The sequence below is a fragment of the Polypterus senegalus genome, chromosome 18, assembly GCF_016835505.1.
Source record: "Polypterus senegalus isolate Bchr_013 chromosome 18, ASM1683550v1, whole genome shotgun sequence".
Lineage (NCBI taxonomy): Eukaryota > Metazoa > Chordata > Cladistia > Polypteriformes > Polypteridae > Polypterus > Polypterus senegalus.
The window spans coordinates 57,504,015-57,523,888 of NC_053171.1; the positions used below are offsets into that span (position 1 = coordinate 57,504,015).

General features: G+C 35.0%; 1 protein-coding gene across 6 annotated transcripts in view; it reads left to right on the plus strand.

Moving 5' to 3' along the window:
- Nucleotides 1-17,769, plus strand: part of LOC120519111 (butyrophilin subfamily 1 member A1-like) — a 130,373-nt gene extending 112,604 nt beyond the window's left edge. For 4 of the 6 annotated variants that reach the window (XM_039742218.1, XM_039742216.1, XM_039742215.1 and 1 more), the window contains 10 exons: nucleotides 2,075-2,101; nucleotides 2,233-2,259; nucleotides 2,379-2,405; nucleotides 2,536-2,562; nucleotides 2,669-2,695; nucleotides 4,500-4,535; nucleotides 14,534-14,560; nucleotides 16,137-16,163; nucleotides 16,245-16,271; nucleotides 16,437-17,769. In XM_039742218.1, coding sequence (XP_039598152.1) covers nucleotides 2,075-2,101; nucleotides 2,233-2,259; nucleotides 2,379-2,405; nucleotides 2,536-2,562; nucleotides 2,669-2,695; nucleotides 4,500-4,535; nucleotides 14,534-14,560; nucleotides 16,137-16,163; nucleotides 16,245-16,271; nucleotides 16,437-16,927 — 743 coding nt within the window. In that variant the 3' untranslated portion in view covers nucleotides 16,928-17,769. The other 2 variants (XR_005631386.1, XM_039742220.1) reach the window with 2 other exon arrangements.
- The last annotated feature ends 2,105 nt before the right edge of the window (nucleotides 17,770-19,874 follow it).

Below are 19,874 nucleotides of genomic sequence, written 5' to 3' on the forward strand. Positions count from 1 at the left end.
AGTCAGACAACTTTGCATTTTAAATATATAGATATATATTTTTAAATACAATAGATCAGCGTTTTTGGGTCATGGACCACTGCCACTAGGTTGCGAGTTTCTTCATAATGGTAGTTGGTCACAATGGGTTGCCTGCGTCGTGCAATATATTTCTGGTCATAGCTCTGACCTGTTTAACTCACACATTTGGAACCCCCAACCCCCTGAAACATGTGAGAAAAATCAATCACAAACATCAAAAAAGTTCGGAAACATTACAGTTGATCATTTGGAGAGTGGCATGTAGCTGTCCCTTTTACTTCAGCTGCTCTGACTATGTGAAGACATAAGGTAAACAACTTACTGCATGACTAAACTATGCTTTGTTTTAAGTGAGATTGTAGAAATCATTTGTTATGCGTATACACTATGTGCTATATTTTAAACAGCATGGCGCTGACCATTTTAGGGTTTATATGTAAGGAGAAAAAAGTCAGCTCTAAGCCTGATGGAAAGAAAGTATGAAGACTTAAGAACTGGAGCTGTGTTCCTACCTTCTAGCTTTTGTAATAATTCATGCAGAAACATGTGAATTAAATTAGAGCTTCATCAAGAACAGTTTCAACAACCAGGAAACATGCAGGTGTCAATCATACTAGTAATGAATACATGAATTAGCTTCTTAATATCCTCCATATTTAGAAAACATCTAAATTTTCCAAAATTTAAGGTAAAAAAATGTTTTGGATAGTTTTGTAATGTGTATTTTAAGAGAGATGCTTGTGTCAAAGATAACACTAAAGTTGCATGCTAATTCAGTAAAAGTGATGGTTAGTTCAACTGAGTTAAACAGTGACAGAATATTGTTGAAGTCGCCATCATATCCTCCAAAAAATAATGCTTTGCCTCTATTTATAGACAATTTGTTCTCATCCATCCCTCTTTTAATTCATTGACAAAATTAATTAAAGACACCACAAGAGAAACATAATTTATTTTAAAAGAAATGTATAGGAGGGTATCATCTGCACACAAGTGAAGTTTTGTTTTCTAATGATATTCTCCCAATATACCTGTAAGCATGTAAAGTGAAAAAGGAACGGGACACCATATTTAACTTCTGCATATAATGGAGTACTGTCAGTACATTTCTGCACATATTGAAATTAATTTCATAAATAACAACTAATCTAGGCATGGACAGGTGCCTGAGACCATAATGTGACTAGGCTGTGTAATACAATAGAATAGTCAGAAGTCAGAAACACTGTGCTTAAATCTAACAACTTGATAATCGTTGAATTTCTTTCATTAGAGGATATTACAATGTCATTTACAACACAGTTTAGGACTGTCTCTGTACTTTGACCGGTACAGAAGCCAGACTGGGCTCCTCTCCTAAAGTGAAATAAATGGGTTTAGACAATGGATGAATGGGTAATGACTGGTACAGTAAATACAGTATGTAAGGTTTTAAATGTTTGAATTCTGTGTTGCCATTATATGTATATCTCAAGGCAAATTCTTGTCATAAGGAAATTAGTTTTAATATCTATGGCCTTTATTTAAAATGTAAATAATAGTTATGTATTTTTTATTATTAATATGCCATGTTTTTTGACATGATTAAAAAACATGAAAGATTTTGGTACACTAGTGATAATGATGAAACAAGGCTTCACTATTTTGATTCACGTTACTTTATGTTCTACGCATACCTCCCCTTCTGTAGACTTAATCATCTTTTTCTTACAAGTCTGGATACCAATGTAATGAAATAATTTTTCAACTAGAAAGTACATTAGCGGTACTTAATACAAGTATAATGGTGGATTCCACCTGTAAGTAATTTAGAGATAAGCCAAATGTGGTTATTCTTGCTAAAACCTCAACTGATTCTATGTTAAATATTGTTGGTATTTATTAATAAACTAAGAGTTTTTTTTATGCTGTCAGTCATATTCATATATTTGTTTGCTTAAAGCTTATAATGTAATTAATTTAAATATGAAAGTCAATTTATTATGTGATTCAAATTTATATTATAATAATACTTAAGTGTAATCTTTTAAAATATAATAACTTTCATTTTTAGATAAAGAAAATCTCACTAAACGTCGGGGTAAGTTATCATTTCCTGTTTTTCTTTATGTAAGTCTATTATAAGAAATGAGTTAAAATGGTTTAGTATTGCTGTATTTAAATGTCGTTACACTACCAGTAATATCAGATGTCTGTGTACTTTCTTCATAGATTCAGACATCCAGCAAATTAAAGATGGTAAGTTTAATGACAACACAAATTTACTTTAAAATGATGACTTTTGCTACTATATAGCTCAAATTCAGTCAAAATACAAAAGTAGAAAACTTGCCTAATAAATATTATTTGAATTTTAGAGAAGAATAAACATATCCGACGTTTAGGTGAGTAACATGGCTTACATTGCAATTTCTGGTTTGTGTTCCATGAGATGGTGGGCTGGTGAAAGATTTAGACCAATGTTTTGGGTGTTTTCTCATTATCAGCGCACTTGACGTTTTATTTTTGTTGCAGAAACAGAGATAGAGAAAAGCAAAAAAGGTAATGAAAATAAGTGAAAAATTAAATCTCAATTAAACTCAAGCTTTTTGGTAAAGTTTACATTTTTTAAAGAAATGCTTTCAATTATACAATTTTGTATTTTTAGAAGAAAACAACTTAAAGGAACAACTAGGTAAGAACTGAATTTATTTTATTATGTGTACTTATATTGTTTAACCTATACACGGTTATAAGTTTAGTAAATTAAGTTCTGACAAAGTTATTTTTATCAAATGTTGACTCAGTAGTATTGATACAAGCAGCACCTGAAAGCAGGTTTAGAAAGTAATCATCTCAATTAAAATAATGTAATACAATGATTAGTATAAAATAAGTATGATTTTTACTTTTATCCTTATTTTTGGCTAGTTTTGCTGAAATGACGGTTATAGATATCCAGCACTAGTGTCTTTCCGAGTGAGTTTGTAATAAAGACTTGGCCGAGTTATTTCCATAAAATGCCCTGTGCTTATTGCTTCTGTAATGGTCATGTCATAATACAGTAGGTGACTTTTCCAGCAATTTTTAGTTGTAGCTTTCATCTTCATAATCTTAGCGAGTTGGAAACAGTTGTCGGCATGCTCTTGTGACTGCTGGTTGCACCGACATATCCAGCAACTCACTCTACCTTTCCATGACTCACTACTAGTTTGACCATATCTTTAGTCGTAGGAGCAGACTATGTGTGCATGAGAGGTGAAAAAGAGTAAATGCTCATCTGGAAGTGCAATGCATAGAATGAAGTCATGAGGATGCAAGTGTTTTGGACCTCATAAATAGAAGAAAGCCTTGTCTACCTGATATCTCATGTTTCATACCACAACAGACTGGAAAAAGAAAAAAACGGCAGAGATTGTCGCCGAACTCATCGTACCTGTTAACCCTTCATACATCACCAATTCTGTCAAGGAGCACAGTATTGAATGTCAGAAAAGAGACAGTTGTCATGCATTTGAATTTCTTTTGAACTAAGAACAACAGAAAAATGGATGCAAAGCCCATGTGAATCCCCATGTAATTAGGCATAGAACATTTTTTTCTTGTAAACCGCTCCATGGTTCCATGTTTACAGCTAAATTAACCTTATAATATGCATTCTTTTGTTAAAAAAACAAAAAAGAAGGAAAAAAATGAGAAATACTGCATATCTTACCCAGTGTTTTCCAATCTGTAAAATCAAATTCATCAACTCAGAACCTACTCTGGAACATTGTAGGTAGATTGAAGGCATCCATGAATGGAGGTACTCTCTCATGCACAACAAGGTATGGCCAAATTTTACTGTCCGTGCTTTCCATTCCCCTTTGAGGATATGTGAAGAACTCCAGAGTACCAGGAAGAAAACTCACAAAGACACCAGAAAAGTGGAACAGCAGGTGCAGGATTTAAACCCAGGATATTTGTAAACTTAGATTTTACCAATACAATATCCTGTTTGCAGAAATTCTGAAGTTTGTAGTTATCAAGTTCCTTAGAAAAGATTTGTACTATTTTTAACATTCATGTTTGGCTCTTTTTGATGGCAGTTTATAAATCCATTTGCTTTTTGGAGCTATCATAATTACGGCTTTATGGGTCATTTTCGATCACATTACCTAGATCTCATGTCTGCAAACATATGGATCATTGCGTGGGTGTAGCACTCTGGTTATCCCGATATTCGGATATTTCTAGAACACTTGATTTTGCTTTATGCTTGTTTTGATATTTTTATTCCTTTGATTAATTGATTGATTTATTTATTACTTTTCCCTGCATTTTTTATTTTTGCTCAGCAGTTTGGGTTTGTTGTTTAGGTCACCTTCACTTTTTAGTGCTCATTTCAGCCTCAATTGTTGGTCACTGTTTTGTCAGACCTTTCATCTCCTGGTTGCTTTTTTAGCTGTTCTTTTAAGGACAAGCCTAACGAAACCTTATTCCTTTACTTTTGTTGATAGAAACTGCAAAATCAGAGAATGAAAAATTAAAACAAGGTAAGGTTAAGAAACTGAGCAAGCTTTTTCAAATGAACTGTAAATTATTTGAAGATGAACATTACTGCTCTAACATTTAAAAAGAGAAAACTTGTGTATTAGATAGATTAAATAATTTCATTTAGATTGTTGCAACAAGACATTAGAATGTTAATTTAATAACCTTCACAGTAATAATTCTAGCATTGTGACATTTTATTTATATGTACCTTACAAGGCAACTGTTATATTCTTATAAATGCAAATCAGGGCAATTAATATGGAGTTAGATTGCTACCAATGCTTATACTTTAATTAAAGTTTTTCAGGCTCATATACGTAGAGTTTACTTTTCTTAATGGATTTTTTATTTGAAGTTCATTTATATTTTACCTTTTTCGATACCATGTTTGCTATACCAGGTGTGGCCATTTAGAGGAGTAGTTGTCAAAAGCAAGACGGTATAAAAGTCATGCAGTGCACTTCCTCATCATGTACATTTATTAAGGAAAAATAAACAGATTAACATGTATTTAGTTAGTTATTAGTTGTGGCAAAATAACTTGTGCAGTGAGTTTTGACAACAATTTAGGGTCTGGATATTTGTTTTGGATACAGTGTGTATTTGATTTTCCAGTTACACACCTCTGCCTCTCTTTTGACCCAAGTCTCTTCTCATGGTCCTTCATAAAAAATTCACTGCCAATTCTGATACAAATGTCACTTTGTGATTGTGACACATATTATAAGGGACTTTTACATTTTGAGCTGGTGTGACACATTTTGCAAGTGCACTTAGGACATTTTGAGCATGAGTGGTATACATTTTGCAGATGTTTTATAGTCGTGTGACTTTGACAGTGTTCATGAGTGAGTGCAACATATTTTGTAAGTGCACATTACATTCTGAGCACAAGCAATATGTTTTGCAAGCGCGCATAGCCTGAGGTGGAAAGAGTACTAAAAAACTGTAGTAGAAAAGTAGAAGTATTATTACATAGGCAACAATTTACTTTACTAAATGTTTATGACGTTGAAACTATTCAAGTATAAATAAAAAATGTACAATCTGAAAAAAATTGCTCAAGTAAAAGTAAAATTAGTTACTTTAGAAAACAACCTAAATTTTAAAATGTCCTTAGATATCAATGCTGTGCTTTGTAAAGGAGAATATACATAGAACAATAGATTTTATTTTTCAAAAGTCATAACAGTGACATATATAGACTTTATATAGCATTTAAATTTCAGAGCATTTGTATTATTGTGTATGTTTAGCAAATGCATGGCAGGCAAATAATCAGAATAATCAGTTAACAATTTATTGTGATGTTACCAATTATAAGCCATAATTTGAGACAGTAAAGACTTATGGTTAGATAAAATTAAAGCTTACAGTTTTATAAATAAAGTGCAGTAGGAGACACATAAAATGAAAGTAGCATTTACATCCAAACAGCAAAAGACTTTTGACATTAAACAAGTACAAAATGGAAGGAATTTTTTAAAAGTCAATTTGTTCCACCTATAATGTATAAAGAAAATAAAAAATGTTGGTAGCTCTCACCATCACAATTCTGAATTGGAGAGGTTTTGCAGGCACACATATTCCATCCATCCATCCATTATTCAACCTGCTATATCCTAACTACAGGGTCACAGGGGTCTGCTGGAGCCAATTGCAGCCAACACAGGGCACAAGGCAGGAAACAAACCCCAGGCAGGGCACCAGCCCACCACAGGAAACACATACACACCAGGGACATTTTAGGATCGCCAATGCACCTAACCTGCATGCCTTTGGACCATGGGAGGAAACCAGAGTACCCGGAGGAAACCCACGCAGACACAGGGAGAACATGCAAACTCCACGCAAGGAGGACCTGAGAAGCAAACCTGGGTCTCCTAACTGCGAGGCAGCAGCGCTACCCACTGTGCCACCGTGCCACCCCACACATATTCCTATATAGAAAATAACTGATGAATACGTCAAACTTATTAATTGCAGGAAGTGATGTATGTGCTAAATGCGTATACTTTTGGAAAACTGGGAACTAATTCGGTCACAGTAATACTTGGCTACAGAGTACATTAATTGGTTAAACTGCTTATATTGTAGCAATTAAATTTAGTAGCCATTAAATTTAGCTAAATTTAAAACATCAAAAATTAATTTGAAACATTGTTTTATGTGTAGACCTGTTCAATAAAACATTAAAAACTGTTTAGTAGTATTTTATTTTTAATGTAATATGAGAACAAATAAACCAGGTAGATCAGAAATTTGTAGAAAAAATGGTACTATAATATTTTCATGTTACATACAACATTCTTTTAATTAAATGGTATTGGCAGCTAATGCAGTGTTTAATCTGTAGATATACATGGATTTATCTATTAACTCTTTTAGGGCGGGTGTCGACTTTTGTCAACACAAAGGGTTGAGGGTGGGTATCGACAAAATCAACATTCAGGGGCAAAAGGCAAAAACATTTACATTTATTTGCTTGGCAGATGTTTTTTATTAAAAGCATCTTACAAAAGAGGTAAACATAATCACAAATGAAGAGCTAATAACTAATAATTACAATCACAGGTTATAAATAAAAAAAAAATTAAACATAAGATTACAATCAGTACAGCAATTAAACTTAAACAATGAGTTAACTGACAATATAAAATATTGCAAAGTTTGTTTTTTTTTGCCCTTTTCAATTAAACAGATATTCACAGAACACATGAATCTTCCAATTGCTCCTTAAATACTTTGAGGGAATCAGTAATTCGGATGAGACTCGATGCTACGCAAAGCTGGCATCGCCAGACACTGTGCCCTGGCAGACCTGAGTGGGCCAAAAGGAGCATAGCACCTTACTAGTGTATACTCAGGTGGTGACTGGTTGTCTAATATGTAGGCAAGCATCAGGGATTTGAACTTAATGCATGCTGCTAAAGGGTGCCAATGTAACATCCTGAAGAGAGGAGTGACATGTGCCCATCTCAGCTAGTTAAATACAAGATGGGCTGCTGCATTCTGGATCATCTGCAGTGGCTTGATAGGACATGTGTTGTTGTTATGTGGGTACTCCTGCCTGGAGTGAGTTCCAGGAGTCCAGACATGACAAGACCAAAGCCAGCATACAGAAGTTGTGATGCATGCTCTGTCAGATAAGGTCTGATCTTGTGAATGTTATTCAGTGCGAACCTGTATGAACAAGATATGATAGAAATGTGGTCAGAAAAAGATAGCTGCTTATCAGTCACCACACCAAGGCTGTGTACTGACCTGGTAGTTGTTAGTGACAGTGAGAGTGAGTCAGGCAGTACAGAGATGGGGAGTTGAACAGACTTGTTGGCCAAGATCGCAAGAACATTGATAAACACACCATTAAGATATAGCTGGACCCTCTTTGGTAGTAGAACTTTTGGACTCGTTGACTTGACATTAAATTCCTGCGTGTACATTGAGTAAACAACATGTAGAACGGCTTTGACAATGTGCGAGAGAGTTTATCGAATGCGCAAAGCAAAATGATCTGTGCATTTTATTTATTGATTTAAGTATTGATTGATTGATTGATTTATTGTGTATTATTGCTGAATCAGACTCTAACTTATGAAACTCAAATTTTGATGCAAGTGACCTGGAGATCGAAAACAAAAGTCAGTTACCTGTATCAGCTGATCGGTCCCCAGCTAATAATGTAGCTGACGCGCCTAGGGCAATGTTTGCCTGGGAAGACTACACAGACACAGATCTGTGGGAGGCATGCTGGCTACTGGACTTCATCAGATGACACAGCGTGCTAGTGGACACTATGGATTATCAGCCACTTGACTAAGTGACTTTCACCTTATGAGTGATGAGACAAACAAGTTTGTAACACGTATGTAATAAGTATGTGAATTTTCATACTGTAGAAGCCAGTGGAACATAAAACACAGAGACATTTGTCATAAATACGTATTTTATGTTGATTTATGTGTGAGACCATAGCTTTGTGTGCTTTTTAGAAAGCTGAGTTTTATAAAGGATACTAGCAAAATACCCGCGCTTCGCAGCGGAGAAGTAGTGTGTTAAAGAAGCAATGAAAAAGAAAAGGAAACATTTTGAAAATAACAAATAACGTAACATGATTGTCAATGTAATTGTTTTGTCACTGTTGTGAGTGATGAGTGTTGTTGTCATATATATATATATATATATATATATTTACACACACACACATAAACATATATATATATACATATATATACATATACACATATATACATACATATATATATATATATCTACATATATACACATACATATACACACACATAAATACATACACACATACACACACATATATACACACAAATACATATATATATACATACATACACACACACATATATAAACATATATATACATATACATACATATCTACATATATACACACACAGCTATTTCGTATCAGTGCAATACGCTGCTTGTTAAAACGGATGACTCCCGCTCTTACGTGCAAGTCTGCGTGGATATTATGAACTATCGCATTTGTTCAAGTTCTATTTAAATTTTAAATAGAAGGAATTTTTATTTAGTCGACAGAAATATCTTTGGTAGGAATGGTAAAAACAGACAGGAATATTATTCGTGAATAAATCAACTCAAACCTTAAACAACTTATAATATTTTGCTCTCCATAAAAATATATCCTGTCTAAATTATACAAGTTAGAAATAAAGTAAACATTAAAAGAACAAACATTCAAATTTCTTTACTCTTATATAATTTTATATAAAAATAAACTTAGATTTTAAATATCCCAAAAGATTTTGCTCTCCATAAAAATATATCCTGTCAAAATTATACAAATTCAAATATGAACATGCTGCATAACAAAACCTAGAAATATAAATAAAATGTGTTCCTTTCAGCAATAACAAATCAAATCATTCAGTTGTCTTTGCTCATATGTCATTTTAGAGCTGGACGCCTGGCATCTTTTTTTGGCAACAGGTTCGTTTCTGTTTGGTGTGAGGTTCTGTGTTGTGGAGATTCTCAGGATGGATTGCAGGTGCTCATCAGTGAGGCGACTCCTGTGTGCTGTTTTGTTAGTCTTTATCACTGAGAAGAGCTTCTCACACAGATATGTGCTACCAAACATGCACAAGGTTCGAGCCGCATGTAGACGGACTTTTTGTTCTTCAAAGTCACCAAAGCGCCGTGCAAACTCAGTGCGCTCAGTTTATCAGCAAAGTGCGTATTTGGGAACACCGTAGTGACGACTTGGTTTAACATTACTTGGCAACAGGGAAAGTGGGGCAAGGTACACTGGTGCATTTGTGTCTCCCATAAAAGCAGCTTCACTTGAAATCACTTTGTGATTGTGCACGGGTAAAACGTCCGCTGAAGTGTCAGATTCTTATTTAATTCTTCTGCTTTCTGTATCTTCTGCATTCATTCAGGTTACCCTGATGTTTTGTCTCATAGTGCCGTCTTAGATTAAATTCTGTAATTACAGCCACATTAGCTCCACAAATGAGACACACGGGTTCAGTAAACATATACTCAGCCTCCCATCGGTTTTAAAGGCTCTATTTTCAGAATCAACTTTTCTCTTCAGCATCGTGTGAGCTAGCTTGCAATAACTTGCAGCATCATAAGGTAGACTTGATTAACGCGTAAGTGTTCGGCAAGGCAGCTGAAGCGCTGCATTATGGGATCTGTAGTTTATTGTGTTACCAGCGCTTCATATACCCGGCTTTAATAACAATAATACAGTATATAAAATGATCTCGGGCGGATATAATTACACGGGCGGATGTGGCCCGCTGCCCTTGAGTTTGACACATATGGACTAAATAGAACTTGAAAAGATATATTTTTCAAATGTGATCGCAATTCAGATAGAGTTGACGCGCTACAGCCTGCATGCCTCAATAAGTCATCCTCCCTCGCTCTTACTTTTTACCGCTCATCTAATGAATACACTGAGTATGGCTTTACCAAAACAATCATTGATGGCTAATAAAGTATCCATTATTCGAGTATGTAGATCGGGATATATATATATATATACATATATATATACCCGCGTATCAGCGGAGAGTAGTGTGTTAAAAAGCTAGAAAAGAAAAGGGAACATTTTAAAAATAACGTAACATGACTGTCAATATACAGTATTTGTTTTGTGAGTGTTACTGAGTGTTGCTGTCATCAAGGATTTGATTATCATTATTTCTTTCAATCAGGTTCGTATTTGTAGGATGTGTTGTGTTCAAGTTACATTCCGTGTTTGTCAATCGTTGTAAAGATGACAGGTTTCATTCATCGATTCGTTTCTTACTGCATCAATAAACAGCTCGTCTTCTTCTTTATCTGAGACCTGACACACTGCATGCACGGTTTTTTACACTGTCTTCCTTTAGCGGGACATTGACTTTTTCCAACGTGTGCTTTGTTTTGGATTTATGAATATGCTTGTATGTATCAGGCGCTTCATATTTTTGCTGCCTTTTCAATTGTGTAATTCGGTTTTGTTCAGCTCTTTGGAACTGTTGCTTTTATCTGTGCACTGCGTCAGTTCACGTGAGCCTCGGTGTACATGCATCGAAGGTTCCCAGCTGTGCTGGTGCCATCTCGTGCTATGTCCATGGCTGTATTTAATGTTACCTTAGTCCTGGCACTTAAAACTTTCTCTCGCAGTTTCGCTGAGTTTGTGTCAAACACCACCCTGACCATCTCATCTTCCTCTCCATAAGCACAGTCCTTCACCCGTGAATATTTAGTGGCAGTTTGCTATTGGATTGCCGCTGACGGACGGCCTTATATGGGCAGGCACTAAATTACAAACGCCAGCGCAGCCTGTCTATGAACTTAATTTAAAGTGTAGGTTTACATCGTGCTTTGTTTCCGAAGTAGCAGAACTCATGAATATGGTTGTATATGTCACTCGCTCGCTTCTTATTGTTTCGCTGCCTTCTCAATTATATAATGCATGTTTTCTTCAGCGCTTTTTTGAGGTCTTCCTGGTTTTCTATTTACTGCGTGATTACGTGGGAGGCGTGATGATGTCACACGAAACTCCGCCTCCACGGCGTTGAAGCTCATCTCCATTACAGTAAATGGAGAAAAACTGCTTCCAGTTATGACCATTACGCGTAGAATTTCGATATAAAACCTGCCCAACTTTTGTAAGGAAGCTGTAAGGAATGAACCTGCCAAATTTCAGCCTTCCACCCACACGGGAAGTTGGAGAATTAGTGATGAGTCAGTGAGTGAGTGAGTGAGTGAGTGAGTGAGGGCTTTGCCTTTTATTAGTATAGATTCCTCCCTGGGACAAAAGTAAAAAAAAAATAATTAGCCCTAAAAGACTTAAAACTGTTCTGTGTCTTTAATCATACAACAATATTACTGTTAAAATATGCAGATTATATAATTATTTTTACTTGAGGTGTTTTTTTCGTAATGTACTAACTAGTCATTTTTAAAATTTCAGATATAATTGCAGTATAAATATGAATTAAAATTCATTAATGTTATGCAGTGGTCTTTTCTTACTAAACTTCAAGGCTGTGATAACCACAGAGAAATAATAAGCACAGTCAAAACATCTTATATTTAAACTGTAAACTACTTTATCAAAAGTTATTTTCTTCTCTGCAGAACATTATTTTGGTAGAATTGCTGAACCTGATAAATGTTGGTGCGTTTTCTGGCTTTTGTACTATTAGTGTAGCAAGCAACCTTTTGCCACTTGAATGTAATGCTGCTAATAGTTGTCTTGTCTTTTTATGTCACTGCTAAAACTAATAGATGCAACTTTTGTTTCTTTATTTATTTCTAAAAGGTCATTTTCAGATCCTCACAGTTTTTCACTTTCCAATGGATATTGACATGTTATCTTGTACTTTCTATAAAAAGTGCTAATGACTTTTCTGAACAACACCATGTGCTGCAGAAATGACAGCCAAGTCCACTCACAGCACATTCCTCAACCTTACCGCCATAGGCTAACCTGCAATTTCCAATCAGAGGTAGCTTTCCCACTGTCTTTATGAACTGTGAACAGAACTGGTATGATTGCAAAAATTATGACTCAATAATAATTAAATCTTGAAATTTGTTTCAATGTCACATATAGCAGAGACTTGTCAGTTACTAAAAAATACAAAACAATATGTCCTTTCTTATTATAATTTTTTTTAATCTGGAGCACAGTTTTTCACTGTGTATAGGTCGTTCTTGAGCGAATACTATATAAACCTATAAATGTGCTGCTGTTTGGCTAACAGAATTTTACTCTTGTAAAATACCATAAACTATGATTTTTGTCATTTATGTTATTATTTTTAATTCCCTATTAGTTTAAAAAGTCTATACTTCTGTGTGTTTCTATAAACCTGAGTAACTGTTCTTGTTTGCAAATGACTCCACAGTTTGGGGAACCAGCACATTATAAAGATGCTTTGTTTTTTATCAGTTAATGGCTCAACTACTTTTGTCCAGTCTGTACTTTATAACTACCACTTGTGTTGCTGCCACTATACCAACAGCTTTCATTGAGTTCTCATTGCAGGTATCTCAGAAACATAATGCTACTGCACACTACATCTGAGGCAGGAGCGGTTATAACGCACATTTAGTTCTTGGGCAATAAACTTGGGCTTTATACTGCAGTATACCGATGTGCATCCACTTACACCACTGGAGGATACTGCATGGTCATTGTGTCATTTACTAAAACAGTTTGCACTCCAAACATATTAGCATGCAGTCTTATTTTAATTGTCTACTGTGAACTTTGTAGACACATTTTGGATATTAGCAATTAATTGTACTTTGTAACAACCCACTTTGGAAGAAGCAACAAAGTAGGATCAGTACTAAAAACCTGCATTTTTTAAAGAGTAAAATTATTTGCATTTAAAAAGTACAGTTCTCTACATAATCTACTCAAGTACAGTAACAAAACTGAATGTAATTTGTTACTTTACACCTCTGCAAAATGCATTGACGTCAATGTGGAAGGATTAACTGAACTAGATTTGACTGGATTATTATGGTGCAATCATCTTTAAAATGTCCCTGAGGGCCTGGGAAATGTCTGCCAACTATATTGGACCGATTATTGTGGCAAAAAAGGTGACCTGAGCTGTGTGGCAGCAGTGCCAACCACTGCACCACTGTGCCTCTATGAGATCAAAGAAGAAAGAATGCAGTAAGAGACACGCAATCAAATATTTTCTTAATAACACTTTGGCAAAATTCGCTGATCAACACTATGTAGCACAATTTCAGTATACACAATATATTTTTCATTATTTTCTGGTTATATGACTTTTGCCAATGATCTTGTGCTGCATTACTGACAAAACATTCTCAGCATGAAAGTAGAGAGGCAAGAATCGTCTTTGTTCTTCTAGCCAATAGGAGTAGTCTTTGCTGACCAGCTGGTCGTAAGGCACACCAATTTTTACTTCTAAACAGGAACATGTCAGAGTTACTCAGTAGCTCAATAGATTCACAAAAGTACACAAACTACTGTTTTTGTATTCTTTGCTCTTTGTTTTTTATAAAGATATTAGCTGCTTGCTTCCAGTAGCATTTAGGGATATTTTCTGTTGTCCACCTCATGGTGTCAAGCGAGGTTCTGCAGTTGTTATTTCTCTCATGGCAGAAACCAATCCTGGTGTATTGTGTTCACTCAAAATGTGCCACATATCCTTGCAAAATGTGTCACTAATGATCAAAATGTGCAACATATGCTTGCAAAACATATAGCTTACATTCAAAATGTAGCACACACTTGCAGTGGGACTTGTGTCAAAACTCTGGCACAAATCATGTGACTGCAAAATGTACCGCTCATGCTCAAAATATGATGCCTATGCTCAAAATCATATTTGCAAAATGATGCACTCACAGTCTAAATCCAACTCTACAGATTAAGTTCATTTTCTGGTTTGAATAAGCTCTGATGTCAGAATAATTTAATACATTTATTTATGTGTGTGTTTTTTTTCTCCAGATTGTAGTAACCTTCACAATGAAATAAGTAAGACTCTTTTATCTATAAAACTTTTTTCATTTGATGTAATGAATGTTTTATTCTATTTCAGTCACTCTTTTTAGAGAATAAGTATGATTTTTTAAAATATTACACATTAATTATTGCAAACCATATTAGCGTGATAGCAGGGTCCCGGTCTGAGCTTCAGAAACAAGATAAAATATACAGTACTTATATATAGAAAGAAATAAATAAACAGTGATGGTACATTGTCAAAGTTATTTTTTTCAGTAAGACATGCATTCAGTTATGATCTTTTAAAACTTTTAAAAGTATTTTTAGGCATTCAATGTAAGGAAATAAATACTGATGAAAGTAGAGCTGGATGATACATTCTTACACAGATATCACTATTGGTTTCTTTGGGGTGTTTAACAAAGAAATGTTCTAAATAAAATCTAACAAATGTTTAAATCCAAATCAGAAAGGTAAAATCACTACTTTCCTTCTGTAGCACTCTTTCTCAGTGCTTGTTAGGAACCACGGGTGTCCCACTGATGTAGATTCCGATCTGCAGTCGCTACCCATGGACCTGAAGTTTCCACCTCCATTAGTCACTACAATCCAAGCTCACTGTGCCCTCACCTGGATGCCACCACATTGCGACACCATCAGTCCACCTGCTCCTGTGGCTTCCCTCACTCTTGTCAACTCCGCCTTTCAGCTCCTTCAGCTGCTGGGAGCACAACCACCCCTCAGAGCGCCTCCTGCCCTAAATTCTAATCTCAATAAACTAGTAAGTAATAAGGATGCTGCCCAATTTTTCCTTTACCTTTTTAATGTACAGAAATGTATAGAATATTCGGCAAGATAATTCATGGAAAAGATCAAATATTCTGAAAGCCAACTACCTGACCAACTGCCACTGCAAATTCCCCTAAGGAGCAGGAAACATATGATGAAACCTTTACACCATGGCAAGTAAGAATTTCAAATCCTTCCCTGCTGGAACTGGCACTCAACAAGGAGACCATCCTGGCCATCCCCAGGACTCTCAGTGCCTGATCTCCTAAAGAAGTGGCAAAAAACACACTTAAAACAGAAAAAGTGGAAAAAGGAAAAGCAAAGAGAGGATCAAACCTGCAGCTGCACCAATGCACACATGCAAACTTCTGCCCACTCAAAAGACAGGAAGAAATTCACATATAAATTAATATCTATTCTATCAAAAAAGAGAGAAATAAAAAAAAAAATAAGCAAAAAAGGTGATTTTTTAAATACAGAATTACCTTTAACACAATGAAATGCTGAAAATTACATTTTAGAGCTTTTAAATAAGGATATTGGCACATGCTACAGTAATATTTTAAAATGCAGTTTTAAGAACTTTTAATATTTGTAATGCTTAAAACCAAACTGAATCATTAAAATATTTCTAAGGTGTAACCACGGTGTTTCCAGATTCTGCTCCAGTGCTTTACGGTGTCACAGTTAGTTTGCATTTCTGAAAGATTGTAGAGTTCAGTCAGTCAGTGCGGCTGCCTGGTCAGCTGATTTCAACAAAGGCTCCATTTTTGGTTTATTTGATATTCTGATTTTCTTTGTTTTGTCTCCTTGACAGAAAACCGAGGGTACGTCTCAAACCAAGGTATGGCTTTTATTGTATTAGTGTCATTAATAATAAACTCCTGTGTGAAGAATGATAATTAACTGTTGTTTTTTATTGTAGAGCTGGAGGAGATGCGCTCAGTACGAGGTAAATAAAAAGACTACATTTGTAAAAAGGTTTTTAAAGTGGGGTTTACTGACTGAAACTTTATAGATTTTATTGAAAGAAGGTGTTTTAAACATTTTAGTGTTTTAAATCAACAACAAATCAGACATTTAGTTATTAGTTTATTGTTTGTTTCATTTTACATAGCAAACATGACAATAAGCCAAGACAAATCATCAAAGAATGTTGAAGTGTCTGCAGATGGAAAGAAAGTCAAAGCAAAAACAACAATCAAGCTAACAGGATGGGACTGTGCCATTGCCAAAGAGAGCTTCACTGCTGGGAGACACTACTGGGAGGTGAAGGTGGGAGACATTCCTAAATGGAGACTGGGTGTCACCAATGACTCAGACTTCTGCGAAGTAATAGACAAGACTAAGGCCAGGCAATATTACTGGGCACTGAAGTGGAAAGATAAGAAGTTTATTGCTGTAAATTGTGAGCAAGAAAAAGAGCTGACTTCGAAACAGAAGGCCAGTGTGATTGGAGTGTTTCTGGATTATGATGAAAGACGGCTTTCCTTCTACAATTTAGATAACACTTCTCACATTTACACTTTGATATTCACCACCAAACTGCCCCTCTATCCCCTTTTTAACTGTGCCAGCTCTGACAAAGATCTTGTCATTTTGTGTTAAGTAGCCAATGGAATGGAAGAGTCAAAGACAGATGGCATTACAACTTAAAGTCCAAGCAGAACAAAAGACACCTCTTACATATGAGGTATTACTGTGTGCATTATATAAGTAAATGGTTTTAAATAATTTACAAGAAACTAACATGATTTTGATTTATAACACACTATTATACCACCACAGGACAAACATTACACAGGACTGTAGAACTTGATAAAAGATAAGTTTACATTTTCTTCTCCGGTCTCACAAGGTTGTCTCATGTTTGGTGTTACAAACTACAACCTGATATGAAACAGATTACTGCCAAAAATAAAAATCTGATCAAATTCTTCTTATATTTTGTTAGCCCTGATATCATGTTTTTGTCCCTGACGACATAAATCTGAAAGAACTTGTACTGTTCCTACACATTACAAAATGCCTCACGCCTCTAGGTCCTCTTTGTCCAAATGCTGTAAAATTTGTGAAGCAAAACTGTCTTTATAATATACACACGTGAAAGTGAACAATGCAGCATTCACTGAAACTTCAGGTCCTCATCTCTGCACTGAGTTTCTAAAGTGTGTTCAAGTCATTTTGGAATTAGACTTCAAATACGCTCTTTTACAAAGTGCCCCCCACTGTCAGTTAACTCCTGAAATGTTATTTTTTAATGCCAGAAAGAAAGTGTTATTTGGGAAAAATATTTTTTATTTTCAATATTTAATTCAAGAAAAACACTGCCCTTTGTGCAAAACATGTTAGACTTTTGTTTGTATTACTGCTTTGCACTGTGTATTGTTACTAGGCTTTACAATTTAACGAACCAAACTTGTATATGAATAAATAAATAATATTTAATATGTTTATTTTTTTATTCCTAATGTGGCGTTTTGCTATAACGGTAGGTTATTCATAAAGGCATCTGTCATAAGACAGGGTGCAGTAAGCTGACCAAAGACAATTTCCAGTTTCTTAGGAACGCATCTATTTGACACAGGAAAGATGACCTTTCCTTCTTTAGGGTCTATCTGATCAGTGAAAAAATAAGAACAGATGGCCCATTAGTGTACTAAAACCAAACGCTTAAGTAAACGATATTATGTTTATTTTTAAGAAATAAGGGGGAGAGAGAAGAAATTATAAAAAGCCATTAGAAAAAAATTTAACTTCTCTTCTACCTTGCAACGTAGAATCCACATACTCATCTGTGACTGAATAAAAATCTAATTGATTGAACTTGTCCTGTCTTCCACGGGGGAGTTTTTTTACTTCCACACTAATGTTCATTTTCTTCAAGTTGAAGCAATATTTTGTTCTTACTTGTTACTCTCCAAAACATAAAACTGCACATTCCTGTGACTTTCTTGAATACTCGAATATTAAAACTTACATCTGAAGTGTCTGCTGGTCCATGACAGCATCAGCCTGATGTTTATTGTTAAAATTCACCAGGTCCTTTCTTTGTGTTATTTATTTACTTTTAAGCGGTATCATTCTCATTTATATTATTTTAGTTATTTCTTTATTAGATTTTCCAAGTGATGTAAATATTTTAAACTAACAAGTAAATGATTGGCTTTTAAAAAATGCAGTTAAACTTTCTCAAACGAAACCCTTAATAGCACAAGAAAATTATTTTGGGTGCTGTGATATGTAATATGTAATTTTGGGGGTTGTGATTTGTCTGTTATATTTATGTTGGATTTGCTAAATTAGTATTTATGTGAACACTTCTGCAGAAGTCAAAGTAATAGATTGAACACTAGGGATTGTTCCTGTCAGAATCGCTGCAAATCCTGCACTGGAATCCTTTCATTTACAGAGGTGGATATTTGCTGTCACCCATTAAATATTTTATTTTGAGTTTCTTTTTAAATCCAGATGAATATTGGATTTGTTTAGCTTATCCATATTACCTGAAGTTAGAATGTCATTTTTTTTAATTTTGTTTTAGATTAAGAACATTTGAGAATGTAATGAAACCATTAGGTGCTTTCAGAAGTGAGTGAGCTGAACTGTTGTGCTGGGCTGGCATAGAACTAACCAATAAAGCAAAACATTTAAGCTTCATTATCCTTTCTTACTGGTGCAACATTTTTTGGTTGTTTTTGCTATGCATTTAGTCTTCCCTGACTTGATAGCAATGTGTGTTGTAGCCAGTCAGGTTTTCTGTCCAAGCCTTTGACTGTAATTGCACTCAAACTGTTAATAGGTATCCTATTTTGATATTTGGTCACATGTTTTATATCTTTTCTTATAGTTCTTGTTTGGATTGCATATTTTGAAAAATGATTTACACATTTGATCCTGTTTTAGAGCACTAAAGCATTTAAAAAGAATTTAGTGACACTCAAGTCAATTGACCTTAGACCAGTTTTTGCTGGTTATGGTGAATTCGGCAGTCGTCTTGTAATTGGCTAATCGGGCTGTCGGTTTTGTGATGTAGAGTTGGTTAAGCTGAGGGCATTCAATCAATCAATCAATCAACATTTATTTATATAGCACATATTCATACAAAAAATGTAGCTCAAAGTGCTTTACAAAATGAATAGAAAAATAGAAGACACAATAAAAGATAAACATAGGTCAACATTAATTAACATAGAATAAGTAAGGTCCGATGGCCAGGGTGGACAGAAAAAACAAAAAAAAACTCCAAAGGCTGAAGAAAAAAATAAAATCTGTAGGGGTTCCAGACCAAGAGACCGCCCAGTCCCCTCTGGGCAATCTACCTAACATAAATCAAACAGTCCTCTTTGTATTTAGCGTTTTCATCGAAGGACCTGATGATGATGGTCACGTAGACTTCTGGCTTTCAGTCCATCAATGTTGGAGCATCATGATGCTTTGAGTAGGTGGTGGTGGCGCAGGCCGCCACCATAAAGAAACCGGAAAAAGAAACAGAAGAGAGAGTAGGGGTCAGTACGGATTTTAGAGCCACCATGAATAGTTATTATGAAGAATT